The sequence below is a fragment of the Oncorhynchus clarkii genome, chromosome 20 (genome assembly GCF_045791955.1).
Source record: "Oncorhynchus clarkii lewisi isolate Uvic-CL-2024 chromosome 20, UVic_Ocla_1.0, whole genome shotgun sequence".
Lineage (NCBI taxonomy): Eukaryota > Metazoa > Chordata > Actinopteri > Salmoniformes > Salmonidae > Oncorhynchus > Oncorhynchus clarkii.
In genome coordinates, this window is record NC_092166.1 from 19,006,616 (window position 1) to 19,032,147 (window position 25,532).

Here is a 25,532-nt window from a genome sequence, read left to right on the forward strand (position 1 = left end):
TCGTATTGTTTGATATTTATTTCCACACAAAACAGACAACACCATCTCACAGACTAAAATGATTGAATGCTAACAGTAATGCAGAAGTACTTTCTATCTAGATCATTGAATGTGAAATGTAAAAGAGTAATTTATATTTTTATTAAAGTGAGTCAATTGGCAATTTTAGAATAATCTACTTGGTCTTTGTCTGTTTTCTGACAACTGGGTGATAAAAGACAATTAATTAAACAATTAATTTAACGCTATCCTCATATCGCAGCACCCAAGTAATGGTCAGCCCTGCAAGACTCGAAGCAAGACTGAACTACGACAAAGAATAGGACACAATTCTGAGGGAATGAAACAGCACAACATTTTATTTGATTTCACAAGCTGCTGTTCCTTATGAATAGCCACCATGCGCGCGCGCACACACACACAGCTAAACTGTTTCATGTTATGAGATGTGTACTAGTGGAGCTCCTCTTGTTAAAATGAACCTATTTTACCACATAAAATATAATTAGGTAGGTAACCACAGTTTTACTAAAGCTTTTACACTGTTGATTTCTACTGCTAAGTGTGTATGATGTAATGAGAGTATGCATCTCAAATTGCACCTTATTCCCTTTGTAACGCATTACATACAGAATAGGGTGCCATTTGGGAAACAAGCAAGCACTGTACTCCATTGAAATGAACACCAGGACCACATTTACATGAACAGCTGATAAAACCATGAGACTGAAATGTAAATAAATCCATGAAGAAAGTGATGATAAACATGGTCAACTAGCTATGCATGGTGGCTCAGGAGGTCAGGTAGTCTGAGTGGCAGTCTGTTTGTGCTACCATGCCAACTCCTTTTCATTCATTGCCATGCCAAACGGGCAATGAAGTTGGCAAGCGCACAAACAGATCTGGCACCAGGCTAGACTTCACATTCACAGGCCATACTTCTTTGATATTTCAAACAAATTTGTTTCACTTAAATCACGGATTACAATCCTGGACAGCTACGGTCCAAGAGACATCTCTTATTATACCAACCCATGTAACAGATTACTATAGTCTCTTAATCAATGCCTCTAGTACTACATCATGTGGTATTAGTCATGCATAGAACTGCACAACCACATCTGCAGTAGCCTATTTTCAGTGCCAATCTGTTTGTGCCATCATGCCAACTCTTTGTCACTTACAGTAGTGTCATGTTTGGCTTGACAATGACCAATGGAGTTGGTAAGAGCACAAATGGATGTGGGACCAGGCTAGGAGTAACCTCTAAGACATCCCTGATGTAAACGGTACATGAGAAAGACTACATGCAAACCACTATAGATTAAAACAATACTTCAGCCAATGAAACCAAAGAGATCCAACTGCACAGGATGAAGAACTAGTGGAAATGAAAAGATCACCTCTAAGTTAAAAGGATAATAAAATATGCAGCAAGAATACACCATTAAGCCAAATAGGCCCCTTTGAATAGAGATGATTACATTTAATTTTCCCCAGATGTGAAATTTATTGTGGAAGGAAAGTTACGCTCACTTAGAACCGTGGGCCTACACCTGGAACCACTTTATTTCATCACAATAACGATTCCATAATGGGATAAAAGATGTTCAACGTGACTTCTTGTATAAATATCAATAGTTAATATGTTGTTACAAGTTAGCAAAACACAAAGCATATCTAAGTCTCTAAAGAAGCATTTACGATTGCAATAAAGCTGGCTTGCCTCATGAGATACAGATGCATAATTTTGTATCATTTGTCTGCGTAAAAGCAGGAATGTAACCAAGTCAACTGTGCTGCCTGCCAAGTGACTCTCACAGACAATTACACTCAAAATGTTTTCAAGTCAAACATTCATTCTCTTTCTCTAAAAAACAGACACAGCTACTTTATGACATCACACTTACCTCAAACACATAATAATCTCTTCTTCTTTTAGTTTTCTATGCAGAAATTAACGCCATGATCACTGAGCACACCAAGCATGTTACAGCTATTGCATTAGAACGCTCTTAGAGATCCCACTTACTTACGCAAGGAAGTACCACGTGGTAACAAGTTACTGACCTATATATCCATGTAACAGGTTCAATACTGACTAATTCTAAGAAACACTTCACATGTTATTATTGTTTGTAAACTCTACAGCAATTTCATGATGTCTTACTTTCTAAGACTCATTTATGATTATTACACACGAATGAAGTGCCTATTAAAATGGTGAAGACGATGATTGCCTATTAAAATGGTGAAGACACACGAATGAAGTGCCTATTAAAATGGTGAAGACGATCAACCTCAACCTGAATGAAGTGCCTATTAAAATGGTGAAGACGATCAACCTCAACCTGAATGAAGTGCCTATTAAAATGGTGAAGACGATCAACCTCAACCTCTAAACATGGGGTGTTTACACAATTTAATCCACTGGTACAACATACTGTCTAGGACTCAAGAGTAGGATTCTGTCAAGTCTGTACAAAATGGTATTTAGGCTAAAACAGTTTAACAACAAATAAAATTGTAACAGCTATTGGTTCTAAAAGGTGCATGACAGAGCCACTTGAACACTGTACTGTAGCAGCTCTGCATGTTCCTTATTCAGTGCTCAGTTGATCACCAATAGATGGTCAAAGTATGGCTCTGCCGAAATGGCAGAGATATGCAGTAAACCTTGACAAAGTATGGCTCTGCTGAAATGGCACAGAGATATGCAGTAAACCTTGACAAAGTATGGCTCTGCCGAAATGGCACAGAGATATGCAGTAAACCTTGACAAAGTATGGCTCTGCTGAAATGGCACAGAGATATGCAGTAAACCTTGACAAAGTATGGCTCTGCTGAAATGGCACAGAGATATGCAGTAGCTTGGCTAGCTGTACTTCTGAGCGGTTAAGGTGGGTTCGAAAGCAGATGTGTGGCATTTCAGTACTAACACAAGTCTCCATGAAATGCTGCTCATTATCAACGAGGCTACACCATCAAAAAGGTGCCTGACCTATTCTGAACTGAAAATTAGGGTGACTACAAAATCCCCCCGTACCTTCTTTATGTCAATGCTATTTATCTTCAGAAGGAAAGTCATGAATAAACTGATCAAAACAAGCCCAACAACAAAGCAGAGAGTAGTCCTTTACATTTTCTGTACATACATGGGCAAGTTTGAAAACCACCACACACCATCACACATGTATGTAGTACGGTATGTATATTCAAACTATGCAGACCAGACTGTGACCACATTTGGAGTGTGAGAAGAACATGAATACTTGACACAGAGAGAGAGTGGTCCTCGATCGATCTTCTCCCTTCCCTGCCTGAGGGTGGTGGCATCTGACTGAACTGACCAGAGATCAGCTCTTAACATGGGGTTCAGTGAGCAGATGGGCCAGGCGGATGGCTCAGGGCTGACACACAAGAAAACAATAGGATGACATTTACATTTTGTAAATCACATCCCCCTTTCAGATATGTATAGAAAAGAGAAGTAATGTCAAAAATATATAAATATATACAGTTGCAAACACAGAGGCGGTTTCGCAGGCACAGATTACTAGATTACTAGATTAAGCCTAGTCCTGAAGTATAAAGCACCTTCTATGGAAATTCCCCATTGAGTCTAGGACTAGGCGTACCAACAAAAAAACATAAGATAGTGAGTGAGTGAGGGGGAAAACAAACCTGTCTGGGCTGGGCTCACTTCTCCTGCAGCAGAGCTGGGATGTTGATGTTCCATCCAATGGCCTGCCTGTCAAAGCCACAGCTGAAGAGGTTACAGGAGGAGTTGTCCTCACACCAGGCTGAACAGCACACCATGCGCCGGTGGCCCTGTGAAGCAACAGCCATATTAGTACACTAAAGGGTATACTGCAAAGCAGGATCAATGAGTTAGCCAGTTACCTTTGATAAACAACCAGAAATAAATGTTGATTTTCTGGTTCATTAAGCTAAATGTACATTACCAGTCAAAAGTTTGGACATCTACTCATTCATGCGTTTTTCTTTATTTTTACTATTTTCTACATTGTAGAATAATAGCAAAGACATCAAAACTATGAAATAACACATATGGAATCATGTAGTAACCAAAAAAAGTGTTAAACAAAACCAAATATGTTTAAGAATCTTCAAAGTAGCCACACATTGCCTTGACAGCTTTGCACACACTTGGTGTTCTGTCAACCAGCATCACCTGGAATGCTTTCCCAACAGTTTTGACGGAGTTCCCACATATGTTGAGCACCTGTTGGCTGCTTTTCCTTGACTCTGTGGTCCAACTCATCCCAAACCATCTCAATTGGGTTGAGGTCGGATGATTGTGGAGGCCAGGTCATCTGATACAGCACTCCATCACTCTCCTTGTTAGCCAAATAACCCTTACACAGCCTGGAGGTGTGTTGGGTCATTATCCTGTTGAAAAAACAATGATAGTCCCACTAAGCGCAAACCAGATGGGATGGCGTATCGCTGCAGAATGCTGTGGTAGCCATGCTGGTTAAGTGTGCTTTTTTAAATTGATTTTTTATTTCACCTTTATTTAACCAGGTATGCTCGTTGAGACAAGTTCTCATTTACAACTGCGACCTGGCCAAGATAAAGCAAAGCAGTGCGACACAAACAGAGTTACAAATGAAATAAATAAGCGTACGGTCAATAACACAATAGAAAAAAGAAAGTCTATATACAGTGCGTGCAAATGGCGTGAGGTGGTAAGGCAATAAATAGGCCATAGTAGCAAGTAATAACAATTTAGCAAATTAACACTGGAGTGATAGATGTGCAGATGATGATGTGCAAGTAGAAATACTGGTGTGCAAAAGAGCAGAAAAGTAAATAAATACAATATGGGGATAAGGTAGGTAGATTAGATGGGCTATTTACAGATGGACTATGTACAGCTGCAGCGATCGGTTAGCTGCTCGGATAGCTGATTTTTAAAGTTAGTAAGGGAAATATAAATCTCCAGCTTCAGCGATTTTTGCAATTCCTTCCAGTTATTGGCAGCAGAGAACTGTAAGAAAAGGCGGCCACATAGGTGTTGGGGATGACCAGTGAGATATACCTGCTGGAGCGCATGCTATGGGTGGGTGTTATCGTGACCAGTGAGCTGAGATAAGGCAGAGCTTTACCTAGCAAAGACTTATAGATGACCTGGAGCCAGTGGGTCTGGCGACGAATATCTAGCGAGGGCCAGCCGACTAGAGCATACAGGTCGCAGTGGTGGGTGGTATATGGGGTTTTGGTGACAAAACGGATGGCACTGTGATAGACTGCATCCAATTTGCTGAGCAGAGTGTTGGAGTCTATTTTGTAAATGACATCACCGAAGTCGAGGATCGGTAGGATAGTCAGTTTGTTTTACTAGGGTATGTTTGGCGGCATGAGTGAAGGAGGATTTGTTGCGAAATAGAAAGCCAATTCTAGATTTAATTTTGGATTGGAGATGTTAAATATGAGTCTGGAAGGAGAGTTTACAGTCTAGCCAGACACCTAGGTATTTCTAGTTGTCCACATATTCTAAGTCAGAACCGTCCAGAGTGGTGATGCTAGTCGGGCGGGCAGGTACATGCAGTGAACGGTTGAAAAGCATGCATTTAGTTTTACTAGCATTTAAGGAGGCCACAGAAGGAGTGTTGTATGGCATTGAAGCTCGTTTGGAGGTTTGTTAACAGTGTCAAAAGAAGGGCCAGATGTATACAGAATGGTGTCGTCTGTGTAGAGGTGGATCAGGGAATCACCCGCAGCAAGAGCGACATCATTGATATGTACAGAGAAAAGAGTCAGCCTGAGAATTGAACCCTGTGGTACCCCCAAAGAGACTGCCAGAGGTCCGGACAACAGGCCCTCCGATTTGACACACTGAACTCTGTCTGAGAAGTAGTTGGTGAACAAGGCGAGGCAGTCATTTGAGAAACCAAGGCTGTTGAGTCTGCCGATAAAAATATGGTGATTGACAGAGTCAAAATCCTTGGCCAGGTCGATGAAGACGGCTGCATAGTACAATCTTTTATCGATGGCAGTTATGATATCATTTTGTACCTTGAGCGTGGCTGAGGTGCACCCGCGACCAGCTCGGAAACTGGATTGCACAGCGGAGAAGGTACAGTGGGATTTTAAATGGTCAGTGATCTGTTTATTAACTTCGCTTTCGAAGACTTTCGAAAGGCATGGCAGGATAGATATAGGTCTATAACAGTTTAGGTCTAGAGTGTCACCCCCTTTGAAGAGGAGGATGACCGCGGCAGCGTTCCAATCTTTAGGGATCTTGAACGATACGAAAGAGAGGTTGAACAGACTGGTAATAGGGGTTGCAACATTGGCGGTGGATAATTTTAGAAAGAGAGGGTCCAGATTGTCTAGCCTAGCTGATTTGTATGGGTCCAGGTTTTGCAGATCTTTCAGAACATCTGCTATCTGGATTTGGGTGAAGGAGAAGCTGGGGAGGCTTGGGCAAGTAGCTGCGGTGGGTTCGGAGCTGTTGGCCGGGGTTGGGGTAGCCAGATGGAAAGCATGGCCAGCCGTAGAGAAATGCTTTTCGAAATTCTCGATTATCGTGGATTTATCGGTGGTGACAGTGTTACCTAGCCTCAGTGCAGTGGGCAGCTGGGAGGAGGTGCTCTTGTTTTCCATGGACTTTACAGTGCCCAAAACTTTTTGGAGTTTAAGCTACAGGAGGCAAATTTCTGTTTGAAAAAGCTAGCCTTTGCTTTCCTGACTGACTGCGTGTATTGGTTCCCGACTTCCCTGAACAGATGCATATCGCGGGGAATATTCAATGCTATTGCAGTCCACCACAGGATGTTTTTGTGCTGGTCGAGGGCAGTCAGGTCTGGAGTGAACCAAGAGCTATATCTGTTCTTAGTTCTACATTTTTTGAAAGGGGCATGCTTATTTAAGATGGTGAGGAAATTACTTTTAAAGATGACCAGGCATCCTTGACTGTCAAGATGAGGTCAATATCCTTCCAGGATACCAGGGTCAGGTCGATTAGAAAGGCCTGCTCGCAGAAGTGTTTTAGGGAGCGTTTGACATTGATGAGAAGTGGTCATTTGACCGCGGACCCATAGCGGATGCAGGCAATGAGGCAGTGATCGCTGAGATCCTGATTGAAAACAGCAGAGGTGTATTTGGAGGGCAAGTTGGTCAGGATAATATCCATGAGGGTACCCATGTTAACAGATTTAGGGTTGTACCTGGTGGGTTCCTTGATAATTTGTGTGAGATTGAGGGCATCTATCTTAGATTACAGGACTGCCGGGGTGTTAAGCATATCCCAGTTTAGGTCACCTAAAAGAACGAACTCTGAAGATAGATGAGGGGCAATCAATTCCCATCTGGTGTCTAAGGCATAGCTGGGAGCTGAGGGGGGTCTATAACAGGTGGCAACAGTGAGAGACTTATTTCTGGAGAGATTAATTTTTTTAATTAGAAGCTTGAACTGTTTGGGCATAGACCTGGAAAGTATGACAGAACTTTGCAAGCTATCTCTGCAGCAGATTGCAACTGCCTTCCTAAGCCAGGATTCAGACACGGCAAGGACATCAGGGTTGGCGGAGTGTGCTATAGCACAGTGAGTAAAACAAACCTAGGGAGGAGGCTTCTGATGTTAACATGCATGAAACCAAGGCTTTTTCGGTTATAGAAGTCAACAAATGAGAGTGCCTGGGGACACGCAGGGCCTGGGTTAACCTCCATATCACCCGAGGAACAGAGGAGGAGTAGGATGAGGGTACGGCTAAAGGCTATCAAAACTGGTCGTCTAGTGCGTTGGGGACAGAGAATAAAAGGAGCATATTTCTGGACGTGGTAGAATAGATTATGGGCATAATGTACAGACAGGGGTATGGTGGGGTGCGGGTACAGTGGAGGAAAACCCAGGCATTTTGTGACGATAAGAGAGGTTGCATCTCTGGACGTACTAGTTATACTGGGTGAGGTCACCGCATGTGTGGGAGGTGAGACAAAGGAGGTATCTGAGGCATGTTGAGTGGGACTAGGGGCTCCGCAGTAAACAAAAAACAATGATAACTATCCTAAACAACAATATACATACAAGGCATATTGACATTTGAGAGAGACATAAAGCAATCACAGGTGTTGATTGGGAGAGCTAGCTAAGACAACGGCTAAGACAACAGCAGCTAATCAGCTAAGACAATAACAACAGGTAAAATGACGATGAATGGGCAGAGAGGGTCAGTTAACTACACATAGGGCCTGAGTTCGAGGCTGGGGTCGACAGATGAACAAAAATTAATTCTAAATAAATCACAGACAGTGTCACCAACAAAGCGCCACCACACCAAAACACCTCCTCCATGCGTCACGATGGGAACCACACATGCGGAGATCATCTGTTCACCTCAAATTTGGACTGAGACCAAAAGGACAGATTTTCCACCAGTCTAATCTCTATTGCTCATGTTTCTTGGTCCAAGCAAGTGTCTTCTTCTTATTGGTGTCCTTTAGTAGGAGTTTCTTTGCAGCAATTCAACCATGAAGGCCTGATTCACACAGTCTCCTCTAAACAGTTGATGTTGAGAAGTGTCTGTTACTTGAACTCTGAAGCATTTATTTGGGCTGCAATTTCTGAGGCTGGTAACTCTAATGAACTTATCCTCTGCATCAGAGGTAACTCTGGGTCTTCCTTTCCTGTGGCGGTCCTCATGAGAGCCGGTTTCATCATAGCACTTAACGGTTTTTGCGACTGTGCAAAAGTTCTTTACATTTTCCAGATTGACTGACCTTCATGTCTTAAAGTAATGATGGACTGTCGTTTATCTTTGCTTATTAGAGCTGTTCTTGCCATAATATGGACTTGGTCTTTTACCAAATAGGTAAATATATATTCTATATACCAACCCTACCTTGTCACAACACAACTGATTGGCTCAAATGCATTAAGGAGGAAAGAAATTCCACAAATTAACAAGGCACACCTGTTAATAGAAATCCATTCCAGGTGACAACCTCATGAAGCTGTTTGAGAGAACGCCAAGAGTGTGCAAAGCTGTCATCAAGACAAAGGGTGGCTACTTTGAAGAATCTCAAATATAAAATGTTTGATTTGTTTGTTTAACACTTTTTTGGTTACTACATGATTCCATGTGTTATTTCAAAGTTTTGATGTCTTCACAATTATTCTACAATGTTGAAAATAGTAAAAAATTAAGAAAATCCCTGGAATGCGTAGGTGTGTCAAAACTTGACTGGTACTGTATGTACACAGTGTACAAAACATTAGGAACAACCCCGAAATATTGAGTTGCACACCCCTTTTTTGGGGAGGGCCTCAGCCTCAATTCGTTGGGGCATGGACTCTACAAGGTGTCGAAAGAGTTCAACAGGGATGCTGGCCCATGCGGACTCCAATTCTTCCCACAGTTGTGTCACGTTGGCTGGATGTCCTTTGGGAGGTGGACCATTCTTGATAAACATGGGAAACTGTTGAGTGTAAAACCCAGCAGCGTTGCAGTTCTTGACACACTCAAACCAGTGTACCTGGCACTTACTACCATACGCCGCTCAAACGCAGTTAAATATTTTGTCTTGCCCATTCACCCTCAATAAAGTTAGCTGGCTAACCACTTGATCCTACTTTGTAGTATATGCCTAAGGGTCTTATTCACCAAGAAGTAAACTGGTCGAAACATGGAGGGACCTTTCTGAATTTGTCCAATAAAATCTGCTTGTTTTTTTTGTTTTTTGGTTACGGTGCAAAAGATTTTGCTACGTTGTAAACTAATGAATATGATCCTGACTTATTATGTGCTATGATATAAATATCCAGCCCAATCTATAGATCAGTAAAACCACTACAGATGCAGATTACACTGGAAATGTATGTATTTGCTGCCTCTGTGTGTTGGTGCTGGTTACCTGTCTGTTGCTATGTGGGAGTCGAGCTAGCCGCACTCCTGACATGTCAAACAGCCGAACTTGTCGATTGTCGTGAGGGAGAGCAATGATTCTTTGGCTCACCGACACGCTTATCCTGTAAGAAGTAGTTCAAACTACAGTAAACGGTTAGGCTTCAAAACACGCATTTTTATTGAACCTTCTAAAAACTAAATTCCCAGTAACATATTTAGATTAGTTGGCTCACCAACATGCTCATCCTGAAAGGGGTTAAAAAATATAATATCAATTCTTAAATACCAGTCTTGACAGGTTCAAACCAATACTTGCCTACTATCTCAATTTGAAAGTCCTCGCTCTCACCTATTGACTGCAGAGTCTGTGCGGATTGTTGCTATGGGTGACCTCATGTTCTTGAGGTCCCAGACCTTGACGGTGCGATCGTCACTCCCAGACACCACATTGTCCCCCACAGTGAACACTGCTGATGTCACCGTGCTGGAGACGCATGACATGGCGGAAGAGAGTCATTCAAAACAGTTATTCACGTGCTTTCCTTGCTCTTTGGGGCTTAGGCGAGATTACTGGAAAGCACTTAGTGAGAACTGTTGACGTTAAAAGTGCTTTATGAAATGAATGAGATTGAAGTTGACTGAATCAACCACACACTGATGTTGTCCTAGTGAAGGAACCCTGACAACTAATATCCTAGGAAATGTTGACACTTAATAGTATTACAGTTAGCTAGGGTTGCAAAGGGAGGGTTTATTAGCATAAACTTTCTAAGTTTACCAATAAACTAACAGAATTTTGGTAACTTTCAAGAACTTTATGTAATTTACAACAAGACATCTAGTGGCCCTTTTGGGTAATTCAGATTATCACAGGTGTCTAATTATATCTGACCCTTTGTGTGGCCTTATCACATTTAAATATATGAAATAATTAAATAAAATGATTTTTAAAAATAGAATGACAAAGCTGTAAAACATTATCCTAAATATAAACCAACTTATTGAATATCATTGGTGTTTAATATTTTTTATTTAACTAGGCAAGGGTTTTTTATAGGCAAAGGTTTCATCATGAAATATCTTTATTTTTTATTTATTTTACTATGTCGGTATGTATTTGTTGTCAATGTTTTGGCGCCAAACTGGAGGCAGTTGCGAAGAAAAGTCAATAGTTGGAAGAGTTGCAGTTAATTGAAAAATAATGCCATTGTTGATGAGATGCTTTTTTCATGAATTAGGCCATTTCCTCTTGAACCATATGGTCACAATCTTCTAGAAACTCATTAACAATATGGATACAGGTTACTAAAGTTAGCATAGATTGCCATCTATTATCTGTTAATTACCCAAATTACAGAAGAATCTGGTAACTTTGGTACATTTCCAGTAGCTTTGCAACCCTAGATACAGTAGATATGCAGTATGAGAGGAATACCTAGATATTTACTACAACACACGGCTGCTGTCTTGGTAGGAATATTTGAGGCCTGAAGGTCACCAGCTACTTCATCCACTTGACTGACTCATGTATCACAGTATCATTTGTTCTGGATACTAATGGCTGATTAGCTGTGCCCTCATCCGCTACTGTTGGCAGACCAAATCAACCCCCTGTAATCTAAACAGACACATTGATAATGACTGCAAATTAATGTCTAATTAATGTCATTCATATGGGTGGCGAGATGCTTTTTGCATGAATTTTGTAGGGGTGCTAGTGACAGACTGAAAGAGTGGATGAGGGGTCTCTGAGGTCCCACAGGAAGGTGGTGTGTGTGTGCAACTCACTCGGTGTGTCCCTGGAACACGTTGACAGAGTGGATGGAGGGGTCTCTGAAGTCCCACAGACGGAAGGTGGTGTCTCTGGACGAGGTGACCACCAGACGCTGGGTGGGGTGGGTGCAGCAATGGGTCAGCTCCTGGTCGTGGCCTGCGCCCGCACACACACAGAGGTGAGGTAGAGACATACAACAGAGCAAAAAACTGTTGTAGAGCCCTCTTAAGGGAACATTGATTATGATTGAAAAGTGATCAGAGGCTCAATGGCAGACATACAACGCCAGAAAACAACCTACATCTAATGATTACTCTACAGACACTTACACCACACATTAAGGGGTGGTTTCCCATAGACATGTTAACCCTATTCCTGGACTAAAGAGCATTTTCAATAGATATTCTCCATTGCGCTTGCTTTTTAGTCCAGAACTAGGCTTAATCTGTGTCCCAGAAATCGTCCCTAAGAGAACGGCTGGTTCGTACCAGTGAGTGAGTGGACGAGCTCAGAAGTCTCCACATCATACAGGTTGGCAGCCCGGTCCCAGGAGGCAGTAACCACCTGCTTGCCCCCCACCAGCCAGTCTGCAGCGATGACAACCCCCTGGTGGCTCCTGAGGGTAGTGGAAGCCATGCGGATGGAGGGACACTCGTTAGGGCCCTCACCGTCCCCGTCAGCCTCGTCCTTATCTGAGAAGTCTATGTCGTCGTCACAGGGCGTCTGCTATGGAATCGGAGACAGACACACACACACACACACACACAGAGATCAGCATTTAGAACTAGACATCTGTAGATGCAGTGGGTTATAAGAGATATGGTTTTGAGTTGCTTACACTGATGTCGGCTACAGGCTGTGGGGTGGGCAGCTGCACCATGTACCTCCAGATATGGGCTGTCTGGTCACCAGACGCTGTGGACAGAGCAGAAAGAGCCCTCAAACACCTCCAAACCAATAGACATCTGAACATACAATGGACTAAAATGTTTTTTTCTGACCATTTTGGACATTGAGCATAATGTAAGAGCCACCTGTAAGAGCCATCTGTTCCGTGGGATGGAACTTGATAGAGTTAACTGGAAAGAGAAAACATAGGAGGTATTAGCCTCCACAATAAAACTTTGGGCCCATCCCAAATCGCACCCTATTCCGTATTTGTATTTATTAGGGTTCCCCAAGGCAGCAGCTACTCTTCCTGGGGTCCAAACACACCAAAGCAACCACAATACATATACAACAACAGATAAAACAGTGCACTATGTTTGTACTGAATGAGCTAAAGATAAAACAGTACACCATATAACATTCCTACACCACCACATGTCCACAACACAAAATATTCAATACCACCATAGAACAATATCACAGTATGTGCATATGCATGTGTCTGTACCTTTTTATGTGTCTCTTCACAGTCCATGTTGTTCCATAAGGTGTATTTTTACCTGTTTTCAAAATCTGATTCTACTGCTTGCATCAGTTACCTGATGTGGAATAGAGTTCCATGTAGTCATGGCTCTATGTGGAACTTTGCACCTCCCATAGTCTGATCTGGACTTCTGGTGGCATGTCTTGTGGAGTATGCATGAGTGTCTGAGCTGTGTGCTAGTAGTTTAAAACAGACAGCTCAGCACATTCAGCTTGTCAACACCTCTTACAAAAACAAGTAATGATGAAGTCAATCTCTCCTCCACTTTGAGCCATGAGAGATTGACATACATGTCATTAATGTTAGCTCTGCGTGAACTTTTAAGGGCCAGCCGTGCTGCCCTGTTCTGAGCCAACTGCAATTTTCCAAAGTCCCTCTTTGTGGCACCTGACCACACGACTGAACACTACTCTAGGTGCGACAAAACTAGGGCCTGTAGGACCTGCCTTGTTGATAGTGTTGTTGAGAAGGCAGAGCAGTGTTTTGTTATGGCTAGATTTCTCCCCATCTTAGCTACTGTTGTATCAATATGTTTTGACCATGACAGTTTACAATCCAGGGTTACTCCAAGCAGTTTAGTCAACTCAACTTGCTCAATTTCCACATTATTCATTACGAGACACAGTTGAGGTTTAGGGTTTAGTGAATGATTTGTCCCAAATACAATGCTTTTAGTTTTTGAAATATTTAGGACTAACTTATTCCTTGCTACCCATTCCGAAACTAACTGCAGCCCTTTGTTAAGTGTTGCAGTCACTTGGTTAAGGGCACTGTTGAAGTAGTGCACTTGCAAGTAAGCATTTCACGGTAAGGTCTACACTTGTATTCGGCGCATGTGACAAATAAAGTTTGATTTTATTTGAGTCATCATCATCATCATCACACACTGTCCTTACTCAAAGCCAGCGGCATGTCGTTAGTAAAGATTTTAAAATGCAAGGGGCCTAAACAGCTACCCCGGGGAATTCCTGATTCTACCTGGATTATGTTTGAGAGGCTTCCATTAAAGAACACCCTCTGTGTTCTGTTAGAAAAGTAACTCTTTATCCACATTATAGCAGGGGGTGTAAAGTCACATACGTGTTTCCAGCAGCAGACTATGATCAATAATGTCAAAAGCTGACTAACAAAAGTCTAACAAGACAGCCCCCACAATCATTTATCATCAATTTCTCTCAGCCAATCATCAGTCATATGTGTAAGTGCTGTGCTTGTTGGGTGTCCTTCCCTTTAAGTGTGCTGAAAGTCTGTTGTCAATTTGTTTACTGTGAAATAGCATTTTATCTGGTCAAACACAATTTTTTACAGAAGTTTACTAAGGGTTGGTAACAGGCTGATTGGTCGGCTATTTGAGCCAGTAAAGGGGGCTTTACTATTCTTGGGTAGCGGAATGACTTTAGCTTCCTTCCAGGCCTGAGGGCACACACTTTCTAGTAGGCTTATATTGAAGATGTGGCAAATAAGAGTGGCAATATCGTCTGCTATTATCCTCAGTAAATATACGTCCAGATTGTCAGACCCGGGTGGCTTGTCATTGTTGATAGACAACAAAAAAATTCACCTCTTCCACACTGACTTTCAAAATTCCAAAGTACAATTCTTGTCTTTCATAATTTGGTCAGATATACTTGGACGTGTAGTGTCAGCGTTTGCTGCTGGCATATAATCCGTAAATTTGCTTTTCTTGCCAATTAAAAAGTAATTAAAGTAGTTGGCAATATCATTGGGTTTTGTTATGAATTAACCATCTGACTCAATGAATGATGGAGCCGAGTTGGCTTTTTCCCCCAAAAAATTCATTTAAGGTGGTCCAAAGCTTTTTTTTTTTTACTATCATTCATCTTTGTTTCATAGTATAGTTATTTTTTCTTATTATTTCGTTTAGTCACATGATTTCTTAATTTGTGGTACACTACTTTTTACCAGGGCCCCATAGTACTCTGGTCAAAAGTATTGCACTATATAGGGAATTGGGTGCCATTTTGGATTCTAAATAGGGTGCCATTTCAAATCAAATCTTATTTGTCACATACACATGGTTAGCAGATGTTAATGCGAGTGTAGCGAAATGCTTGTGCTTCTAGTTCCGACCATGCAGTAATATCTAACAAGTAATCTAACCTAACAATTTCACAACAACTACCTTATACACAAGGAATGAATCCTGGGGTAACAATGTAAGAAATAACATATAAATAAATAAAATACTGCATAGTTTCCTAGGAACGCGAAGCGCCGGCGCCGGAAGTAAACATTTGGGACGGTCTCTATGAATCATTTAGACCAGTCACTTTCTTCATGACTCCACATAGCATGGATTAAATAAAAACAGTATTTTACCTGATCCTGCATGACCCACATACTTCAGGAGGCACTTCCCAGTCTCGATGCTCCATAGCATGGCACTGTGATCTGTGGACAGACACGTGGTGTCACACAGTGGCTTAGTTTCATCCTTTGAGAGTCTCAAATGGCACCCTATTTCCAATATAAAGCATAACTTTTTTTTTTGAATTTTACTCCTTTTTCTCCCCAATTTCGTGGTATCCAATTGTTGTAGTAGCTACTATCTTGTCTCATCGCTACAACTCCCGTACGGGCTCGGGAGAGACGAAGGTTGAAAGTCATGCGTCCTCCGATACACAACCCAACCAAGCCGCACTGCTTCTTAACACAGCACGCATCCAACCCGGAAGCCAGCCGGAGGAAACACCGTGCACCTGGCCACCTTGGTTAGCGCACACTGCGCCCAGCCCGCCACAGGAGTCGCTGGTGCGCGATGAGACAAGGACACTCCTACCGACCAAGCCCTCCCTAACCCGGGCGACGCTAGGCCAATTGTGCGTCGCCCCACGGACCTTCCGGTCGCGGCCTGCGAACCCAGGGACTCTGATGGCACAGCTGGCGCTGCAGTACAGCGCCCTTAACCACTGCGCCACCCGGGAGGCCCCATAAAGCATAACTTTTGACCAGTAGCACTATGGGTCCTGGTCAAAAGTATTGCACTAAATAGGGAATAGGGTGCCATTTGGGATACAGTTCATTATTAATTCAGCTCGCACTACCATCATACTGTAACCATTGCCAAATTACATTTGCCCCCTCTTAGCGTATTAAAAGCACAATAAGCTTTCCGGTCTGAAGGCAATCATTACTAGACCTTATGATCGCTTTATCACAACCTTAACACAAGACATGTTGACAGTTAAATGGATTGAATATTAAACCAAAGTCTGCAGTGAATTTTAAAGCCCTGTTAGGCTGTGACTCACTAACATTATTGTTAGTCTTGGGCCAGGAGGACAATAAGGCCAGCAGCCAAGACATTGGGAAGCACTGTAGCTAGCTAGGCTTGCAAAATTCTAGCTTGCAAAAACTTGACAGATTTTCCAGAAATACTGGTGGGAGGTTTATGTTTCTCCTACTTATTTCCTCCTGATTCCAGGAACCTTACATCTGCGATTTCTATAAAACCAGGGAATTTACTGGAATTTTGCAACCCTACCACAATGGCATTGGGATGTACTGTAGCGATCTACCTGCCGAAGCTGTGCCCAGCACCACGGGCTGTGTCCTGGTGACACTCAGGTCCCATATGCCATCCCTGTGACCTACATACTCCTTAACCAGCTGGCACACGGCTCTGGACGTGGTGGCTTTAAAACTGGAAACGATCTGAAGGGCAGCAGACAGGAGATGGTGTTAACACACAGGTGAATGAAGAGGAGGAAGCATAAATGGAAGCAGGGAGGGACAGCAGCACTGGGTGGGTGGGGGTCACAGGGTCATTAGGGTTCCAAACAGTTAGCATGATACCTCTGCGATGGCTAAGAAGCTTAGGTTTTTAGGCTATGTCCAAAAATAGTGCACAATATTAGCGAATAGGGTGCCAGTTGGGACACAATGATCATTATTTATTTATTCACATCACCTCAGTATCATGTTGGGGACACAATCAATATGCAGCATTAATCAAAACTCCTTTTAAATGCAAAGCTGTGAAAGAAATAAGAGGGGATAAAGAACATATTAAGCAATATAAGGTTAAATAAAACAAAACAACTTCAAATAATAATAGCGAAATGATTATCATCAGTCAGTATCCATGTTTACATCTAAAATGGAAATAAAACAAGTTGGACTTTGGAGTGGCAGGTGTTTGAAACAAACCACTAAATAAGTTCCCACTGTAAAAGCAAGAGGGCATAAAGTAGCAGGTTATCTCACCAAAATAATTCAACAACATACATAAACAGGGCTGCAAAACTCTAGTAACTTTCCCAAAAATTCCCAGGTGTCCCAGAAATCCCAGTTGAAAGATTCCCAGAATCAACAGGGAATAACCAAGAAATCCAAACTCCTCAAAACAGATGTCTGGAAAACCAGAATATTGCAACCACATACAAAAAACATAAAATCATCCTTGAGAAAATTATGGAAAATAAAGTGTAAATTCAACCCTATGTGAACTTACAGTAAACATATAGGTCTAGTAACAGCATAATGGCACGATAGAAGACCAAAATGTTACCCAAAACTTTGATTTGTTAAGTTGCAGGTAGTTTTCAGCGATTGGTAAACCAGGGGTTGTTTGTAAGCACAGAACAAGCTAGCAGCACAGCAGCCTATCCACACATAGCAGCAGCAGCTCTGTGTCTCAAGGCTGCACAGATAAAACATCTGCAGATACAAAAGCTGAGGGTCTCTCTCAAAAAGCACCCTATTTCCTAAATAATGCACTACATTTGACCAGAGCCATTTGGGAGGCTTTGGTGCGAGATACATGCGATGGTGTAATACAAAATAAATTAATATCAAATCAGTTGAAAAAAAACATTTCAGGACTAACATACATATAGACATTCTAAATGTTCCCAGGTGTGATTTAATAGACAGTTCCTATGAAACAGGATAAGTCACATGCATTTTAAAAGGTGTGTATAAACTAAATGAAGAGCTATTAACATTCAGTCGTGAATGGAGGCCCTAGGAAAGATAGCAGTTCAGTTTATACTCAAAGAGCTGTTAAGGATTACAGAACCAATTTAGACGTAACACTGGCGTTACGCTATATTTAACCATTAGGCAACAGGCAATAGGTAGTGTGTTAGATTCTGCAAAACATCGTTAAATCAGTAGGTAGGAAACTGGCCAAATATCTATGGCTCCCTGACCCAGTTTATGGGCTATAGCCTATTCAGACAGTGAATAATCTGCAATGAGCATATCAAATTGTTGCTTGTTTTACATCAGTAAATCATCAGCATTCCAAGAAAGGATTAGTGTTTGCTTGAGGCCTTCCAAGAGGCATTTCTGAAAATGACATATATATCATAAATGTTTTAACATAGAATGCAATGAATGCATGGTTTAATAGCATACATTGAACAGAGCAAGCCGTCAGCCTAACTTATTATTTGTAATGTTTCAAAATAATAATAATAATAATAATAGCCATTTAGCAAACGCTTTTATCCAAAGGGCCTTACAGTTAAGCATGTATACATTTTACATACAGGTGGTCCCAGGAATCGAACCCACTATCCTGGTGTTGCAAGCACCATGCTCTATCAACTGAGCTATAGAGGAATAGGCTAGTTCTTTCTGGTAATGAGATTGTGTGACTGACTGCAACTGAAAATCAACGGGCTGATGCTCAACGAGGTAATACCAAGCTGTTCCTAACAGACCATCACACTGTTGCCATGATAGCGGCTACTTCAAAGAAGAGTCTAATTGCAGTAACTGTGGTAGGTTTTTTCTACTAAATGACTCAAATGTAAATGATAGAAAGAGCACAATATCATCGGTCATTGCACTGACTGGGATACAAAAAAAGGCCCACAAATGCCGTTTCACCTAAAACCATTAGTCATTAAAGGGATACTGCGAGATTCTGGCAATGCTACAGGAAGTCTACAGGTATGCTAGCGTATGCTACTGTATCTGTAATCATTGCGCTAATGCTAGTTAGCACTGGCTCGCGAATCTACCTCAACTTACTTCATACTGCACGCAAAGACAAAATGCCAGAATCTCAGAGTATCCCTTTAAGACATTGAAGCTCAAGACATTTCACAGAGATCTTGTCAAACTTTCGGCCTTCAGCTTGGAAATCCAATTGAAATGCATTCTAGTGAATGCAGAAACAAACAAAAAACGAAATGCGTAGCCTTAATTGCTTAGAAAGCTTTAGTTAGTGAGATATCAATTGGTGTCTTTAATAAGTCTCACTGAAATTAGTCTGGAAAACAACAAGTCATACATTTCAATCACCAAGTGTCTTGGGGATGGTGCATCACCCCCATGGCTGGGCTGCTCATGCATAGCGGTGGGGGGACACGGGGGACATGAAGAACCTGTTACCCATGAGTCTCTACCCCACACCTCCACAATGTTTCACACAGTGAAGGTGAGAAGAGGTCCATCACCTACTTTGCCATGGAAAGAATGTGAGTGCTATGATACAGGTAACATTTTTTTTGGACAATATCACCACTTTCATATCTCCTGTTCAATGAAAACTTTACATACAGTACAAACCTAAAGTGATTGTATTTCAAATATATCCTTATATCTATTTCCTCAAAAATAAATAGTGTGTGTTTTTGTGTTTCAATTGTGTTCTATTGTGTTTCAATAGAACAGTGGGCTTTGTTCCCTCTAAGTCACCCCTTTGCCAAAATAATTATTGTAATAGAGAACAACTAAATTGTAAGTAGTGCTGAGCGATTAGTGTAAAAATAATCACGTTTTTTGATATCGATCATGTTTTTTTAAAACATTAAATGCACTATGTATTATGTGGGTTGAATGCTGTAACAGAATAAAGTAGGTAATGGTAGTGACTGCCAATTACTGATTATCACCTAATAACCATAATTTATTTACATTACTTATCTTTAATCAAATGTTTAAATTGTTGTGTATATTACATTTGATGACTTCATTCATTTCTTCCAAGTAATCATCGCTCTAGAGCTGCCTATACTGTCTGACAAAATCACTATTTTAGTAGTTCTTCAAAGTAAATAAGGCTTACTTTTATAACTGCTGAGTACAAACTAAGAATCACTTAAATCATGTATTAGGACATACCTCACAAAGCAACTGCACTATCCCTTAGGATCACACATTCTGTCCCTTCTCTCTCCATGTCTGCCCCACACTAACCTAACGTAACAGGCGTAAAAGAAACACAGACCGGACAAGTAGGCGTGCAATGGATTATGGGCATTGCAGTTTATTACCATATTTTCTGAGCTAAACTATGTAGAATATTGGCCTGTTGCAAACTACATTTCTCTACTTAATTGCAGTTTGGGCTTGATGTGATCTCTACAGAAACTGCACAATGCACGCATTGAGCTCACAGAAAAAAACTGAAAGAAATAGAATTAAAATAATTTCACCAACTTGAGTCAATTAGTTGTTTTAAAACCCCCAAAATAACCGACATTTCAGTTAAATCGCTCAGCACTAGTTGTAGGTACTCAACAATAGTAACCCTTTTCTTTTAAACATCAGGACAAGTAACCGAAAGGTTGCAAGTTCATATCCCCGAGCTGACAAGGTACAAATCTGTCGTTCTGCCCCTGAACAGGCAGTTAACCCACCGTTCCTAGGCCGTCATTGAAAATAAGAATTTGTTCTTAACTGACTTGCCTAGTTAAATAAAGGTAAAATAAAATAAAAATGCAAGTCAGAGAGAAATATAAGGCATTTTACCTTGCTTGTAGATGCCTTATAAGTGGTCTTCAGTTTTTGTGAAAGTTGACTTGTGCTATGACTTGCTGTGAGTAAAGAGAGAGCACATTATGAGAACAGAATAAGAAGTCAGAAGTCTCTAATCAAAATATTGTGGATCCCTATCTAATTTTCTTAATTTGGCATTAAGGCCCATCACAGCAGTATTAACATGTGTTGAACAGAAATAATGCTAAACTTTCTAACGTCAAAGGAAATTCTACTGTCTATAAACCTTTTGTTTTAAGTGCCCCCTTTGTCAAATCTCCCCCATCGATGGTTTGTCCTTCAGCTGTCAAACGATCGTTCAGTGTTTCAATCTCTCTACGCACTGCAAATGAATAGAAATGGGATTATCAAACATATCAATCAACACATTTTCACATATGGTTAGTGGTGTACACAGAGAGACATCCATTCCAATGATGACTACACATAAAAAGCTATAGAAATGTTATGCACCAATTCATGTGCTATACTTACACTCAATGTTTTCAATGTAGAGGTTTTCAAACTCCCTCTCAATCTGGCCAAACAGGTCCAGAAGATTGCTTCTCAAAGACAATGGCAATTTGGAATCCTGCAGATGCATAAATGGGGGAGAAATTGATAATATTAATATTTTTGGTAAAATAAGAAAGAAATAACAGAATAATTCACCCTTTGGTTATAATGAGAGCAAGACTTCAAATTCAAAATGTGTGGGCCCCAGTGCTATAACAGCAAAATATTTAGCATAATATTCCTGCAAGACGACACTGAAAAGGTTATCATTTAGTAGTGCTAAGGGGACTGTAACCCCTATTGGGTTACAGTCCCCAATAGGGGTTACAGTCCCCTTAGCACTATTAAATGATAACCTTTTCAGTATAAATATATTTTTTTTATATATATAAAAAATATATATATATTTTTTTATATATAAAAAAAAAAATCTATTTATACTGAAAAGGTTATCATTTTTTTTATATATATATAAAAAATATATATATATGCACACATATAGACAAGCTTTTAAATGGATAGTAATTGGCTCAATGATTGGAAGTCTATGGGAACAGCTAGCATGTCATTGCGCTTATAGCAATGCAGAGATTTGCAATACTGAAAACAGATTTTCTGGATAGGAGCACAGAACATGTTGAATCAAGCTTGCTGTAGATTTAAAGGGATACTTCTGGATTTTTCCGCAGAGTCAGATGAACTTGCGGACACCATTTTTATGTCTCAGTGTCCAGTATGAAAAAAGTTAGAGGTAGTTTTGCGAACCATTGCTAACTAGCGTTAGCGTAGATACCCGTAGATGGTCATTACACTAGCGCAAACTGCACGCAGACATAAAAATGATATATTGGAGTTCATTGGACTCCGAGGAAGTAGTTAATGAGCCTTATTGCCAAAATCCCTTTAATAGAACTGAACGTTTTGGCAAGGGGAAAGGAACTGCATAGTGTGTGAATGAACCTAGGGAGAGAGAACACTACATTACACCTAAACTATTTAGTATGCTATTGAGAAGGTAATCTACATTTATTTTTTTTTGCCCTTTTTCTCCCCAATTTCGTGGTATCCAATTGGTAGTTACAGTCTTGTCTCATCGCTGCAACTCCCGTACAGACTCAGGAGAGGTGAAGGTCGAGAACCGTGCGTCCTCCGAAACACAACCCTGCCCAGCCGCACTGCTTCTTGACACAATGCCCACTTAACCCGGAAGCCAGCCGCACCAATGTGTCGGAAGAAACACTGTACACCTGGCGACCATGTTAGAGTGCACCGCGCACGGCCCGCCACAGGAGTCGCTAGTGCGCGATGGGACAAGGACATCCCTGCCGGCCAAACACTCCCCTAAACCGGACGACGCTGGGCCAATTGTGCGCCACCCCATGGGTCTCCCGGTCACGGCCGGCTGCGACAGAGCCTGGACTTGAACCCAGAATCTCTAGTGGCACAGCCTTAGACCACTGCGCCACTCGAGAGGCCGGTACTCTACATTCTTGCACAGCTGCAGTGTTTCTGAACACCTAACTTACCTCAGGTTTCAAATGGTGACGCAGATTATCAGCAGAGTTAGACTTATCAAAGTAGCCAGAGTAAAAACAAAAGTTGGATTAAGTGGTTTGCCCCATGTCCCGAATAATTTAAGAGAAAGATGAATTATTCCTCTGAAGTAACGCTACATGCTACCACAATAATATGCAGAAAAAATCTGAAAACATACACTACTATGAAAAAGACATACTGACAAAAGCAAGTGGCATTTTACAGTTGATCCCCATAGTTATCTGGGCATCCCCTTAATTATTGTCTGGGCATGCCTTTAATGATCAGACATAGAATTTGTCTTAATCTGTTTGTTCAGTGTTGGAGTGTAGAAAGTCTGAAGACAATTAAGCAATAAAGCCCAAGGGAGTGTGGTATATGGCCAATATACCACGTCTAAGGGCTGTTCTTAAGCGCAAAGCGGAGTGCCTGGATACAGCCCTTAGCCGTGGTATATTGGCCATATACCACAAACCCACAAGGTGCCTTTTTGCTATTATAAACTGGTTACCATTGAAATTAGAGCAGAAAAAAATTTACGTTTTGTCATACCCGTGGTATATACCACAGCTGTCAGCCAATCAGCATTCAGAGCTCGAACCAGACCGTTTATAATAGCTAACATAGAACTAAGATAATTGAATAAACAATTCCACAAAAATACCTACATTAACTTACTACTTGGATTACAACTGTTTACTAAATCAATGTTAGGCTAATTTATATTTTATGATAGGGGGAAGTATATTTTGGCTGTTGTATCTCATGTAGTCTGATGTATCATTCAACTGAATATGTTCTGTTCTTATAACTGCATCCATACACTTTATATCATATAATTGACTTAACTAAGTGATGTTGAAATAGATTAGCTTGAGTCCACTTGCATCACTTGATCAGGGACAGAAGAACACACATTGATTCTGATGGTTAAACAGCACAACAGCATTTCATGCTCTCTAAACTGATGGATCACAGTGTAAAGGGATTAGGCCTATTTTAGACTAGTGAACCTATTGGTTCAAACGACAGGGCCATTAGTGCACCCAAGATAAGAACACAACTACCACAGACATGTGGATTGCCTCATTCTATTCTATACAATTTTGCAATCTGACAAGGATATCCTGGTTTGTGTTCAGATAGGAAAATCTCTAGTCATGTTGACAACATTCAGACGGATAAAAGCAAATGAAAACTCTACTAATCTGTGTATTGTTCTCATGCCCCCCCCAGCCCAGTCCTCACCTGTCCCTCCAACATCTCCCTCTGTAAACCTGTGCGCTCCTGCTCTGTGCTGTTGGTCCGGCGGATGGACAGGCTGTGGGACTTGCGCTTCTGCTTGGCCTGGCGAGAAGCTGCACTGCTTCCACTTTCGACAGGCATCCCTACTCATAGACTCCCAACCTTCCTATGTGAAACTGTAAAGGAGGAAGCAAAGTACATGGTTAAAATGATTAGCCATATTAGTTCGGAGCTATTCCAGAGGTCTTTACACAAGGCCATACCTATCCATACTAAGAGTGTCTTCCTTAGTCAGTATGGCCAAAGATTGTGGTATATACTGTTGCCTTTGGAGATGTTCAGGTACACATACCCCACATGCAAACAGTATTTATCATATTCTCATTCATATCTTTACATCTCCCAGGGGCATCGTCATTGATTTAAAGAGGACATCTTGAGGACTCTGAGCATGTCTGACAGGTACTGGAGTCATCATAAAATAACTGGAATAGCTAAAACATTAGATTAACTTCATATCATGACTGATAATAACTATGTGATGTCCACATGTCAATATTGGAATCATGTTGCCCTTGAAGGGGTGTGTGAAGGACTGATGTCAGGCAAGAAAACGTTCAACGAATGTGACACAATACATCCTATCAAACGTTACTGCAAGTTAACAATTACTGTTGAAGATTAACCTAAAATAAAATCCCTGTCAAGCCACCCTGCCTGATCCCCTAGTAAGAACGTAGTTATAACCAGACTAGCTAGCTGTCAAACTACCTAGCTAGCTAGTTATGACGCGAAATAACTCATGCTACCCATTTGACAAATGTTCATTGAGGTGACAGAACGAAGACTGTCTATTATCTAGCTATTTTGAACAAAATGTACACCCAAATTGACAACTACAAAAAATAGCTACGGTGCGACCTACAACGACTAGTTAACTGAATTGACGTACCGAGCTAGTTAGTGAGCTAGCGAACTCGCTAGCAGAGAACCGTGCACATACAATATAATAAAAAATAATACATATATACTTACAATACTAGAAATCCAGATATTTGTTCCAAGTCGCTCTGAAATTTATTCTGCCATGAACCCATTTGCCATTATCTACGACAAACAAATATTTACTGAGGTTCTTGTTGACGTCTAGCTTCCCTTCTTTTGACAGTTTATGCAGCTACCCACTATCAAACAGATAGCAGCTAACTGACTGGCCGTTTCATCCGGGCCACCGAAGGAAGTTACGCCTAGTTCCGGGTTCATTGCCCACATTTTTGTTTTCAACACCCCCTTTGGGCAAACCCCATGAGTCAAGTAGGACCACAATATTTTTCTCATACACAAGCTATGATTTTCCTAAAATTGTAGATATATCTATTTTTTCATCACACTGGAATTAACAGACAGCGTAAGATAGTAA

At 41.1% G+C, this 25,532-nt stretch overlaps 1 protein-coding gene across 4 annotated transcripts; it reads right to left on the bottom strand.

Annotated features, from left to right (window-relative positions):
• LOC139376037 (WD repeat-containing protein 37-like) lies at positions 1-25,332 on the bottom strand. 4 transcript variants are annotated; one of them, XR_011627871.1, is made up of 16 exons: positions 25,148-25,332; positions 24,116-24,288; positions 21,311-21,407; positions 21,063-21,158; positions 20,810-20,874; positions 16,621-16,756; positions 15,422-15,493; positions 12,684-12,728; positions 12,488-12,564; positions 12,138-12,375; positions 11,664-11,805; positions 10,225-10,359; positions 9,883-9,997; positions 3,685-3,831; positions 2,275-3,410; positions 1-2,212 (listed from the first exon to the last, which is right to left on the bottom strand). XR_011627871.1 is itself a non-coding variant. In XM_071118133.1 (15 exons), exons 2-14 carry the CDS (start codon positions 24,251-24,253, stop codon positions 3,700-3,702), a joined length of 1,488 nt encoding a protein of 495 aa, XP_070974234.1. In that variant the 5' UTR covers positions 24,254-24,288; positions 25,148-25,332; the 3' UTR covers positions 331-3,410; positions 3,685-3,699. The 4 variants fall into 4 exon arrangements, 2 of the variants coding, with proteins under 2 accessions (XP_070974234.1, XP_070974235.1); XR_011627872.1 differs by having other exon boundaries at positions 3-2,212; positions 12,138-12,372; positions 25,148-25,322; XM_071118133.1 differs by having other exon boundaries at positions 331-3,410.
• Positions 25,333-25,532: the final 200 nt, after the last annotated feature.

What these genes read in the sequence shown, in the direction of transcription:
- LOC139376037 (XM_071118133.1), bottom strand. Translation starts at nt 24,253, where the DNA reads ATGCCTGTCGAAAGTGGAAGCAGTGCAGCTTCTCGCCAGGCCAAGCAG. An exon ending in ATAAGGCATCTACAAGCAAG is followed by an intron (nt 16,757 to 20,809) that starts GTAAAATGCCTT and finishes GCTGCCCTTCAG; the next exon opens with ATCGTTTCCAGTTTTAAAGC. An exon ending in GCTCGTCCACTCACTCACTG is followed by an intron (nt 11,806 to 12,137) that starts GTACGAACCAGC and finishes GTGCGGGCGCAG; the next exon opens with GCCACGACCAGGAGCTGACC.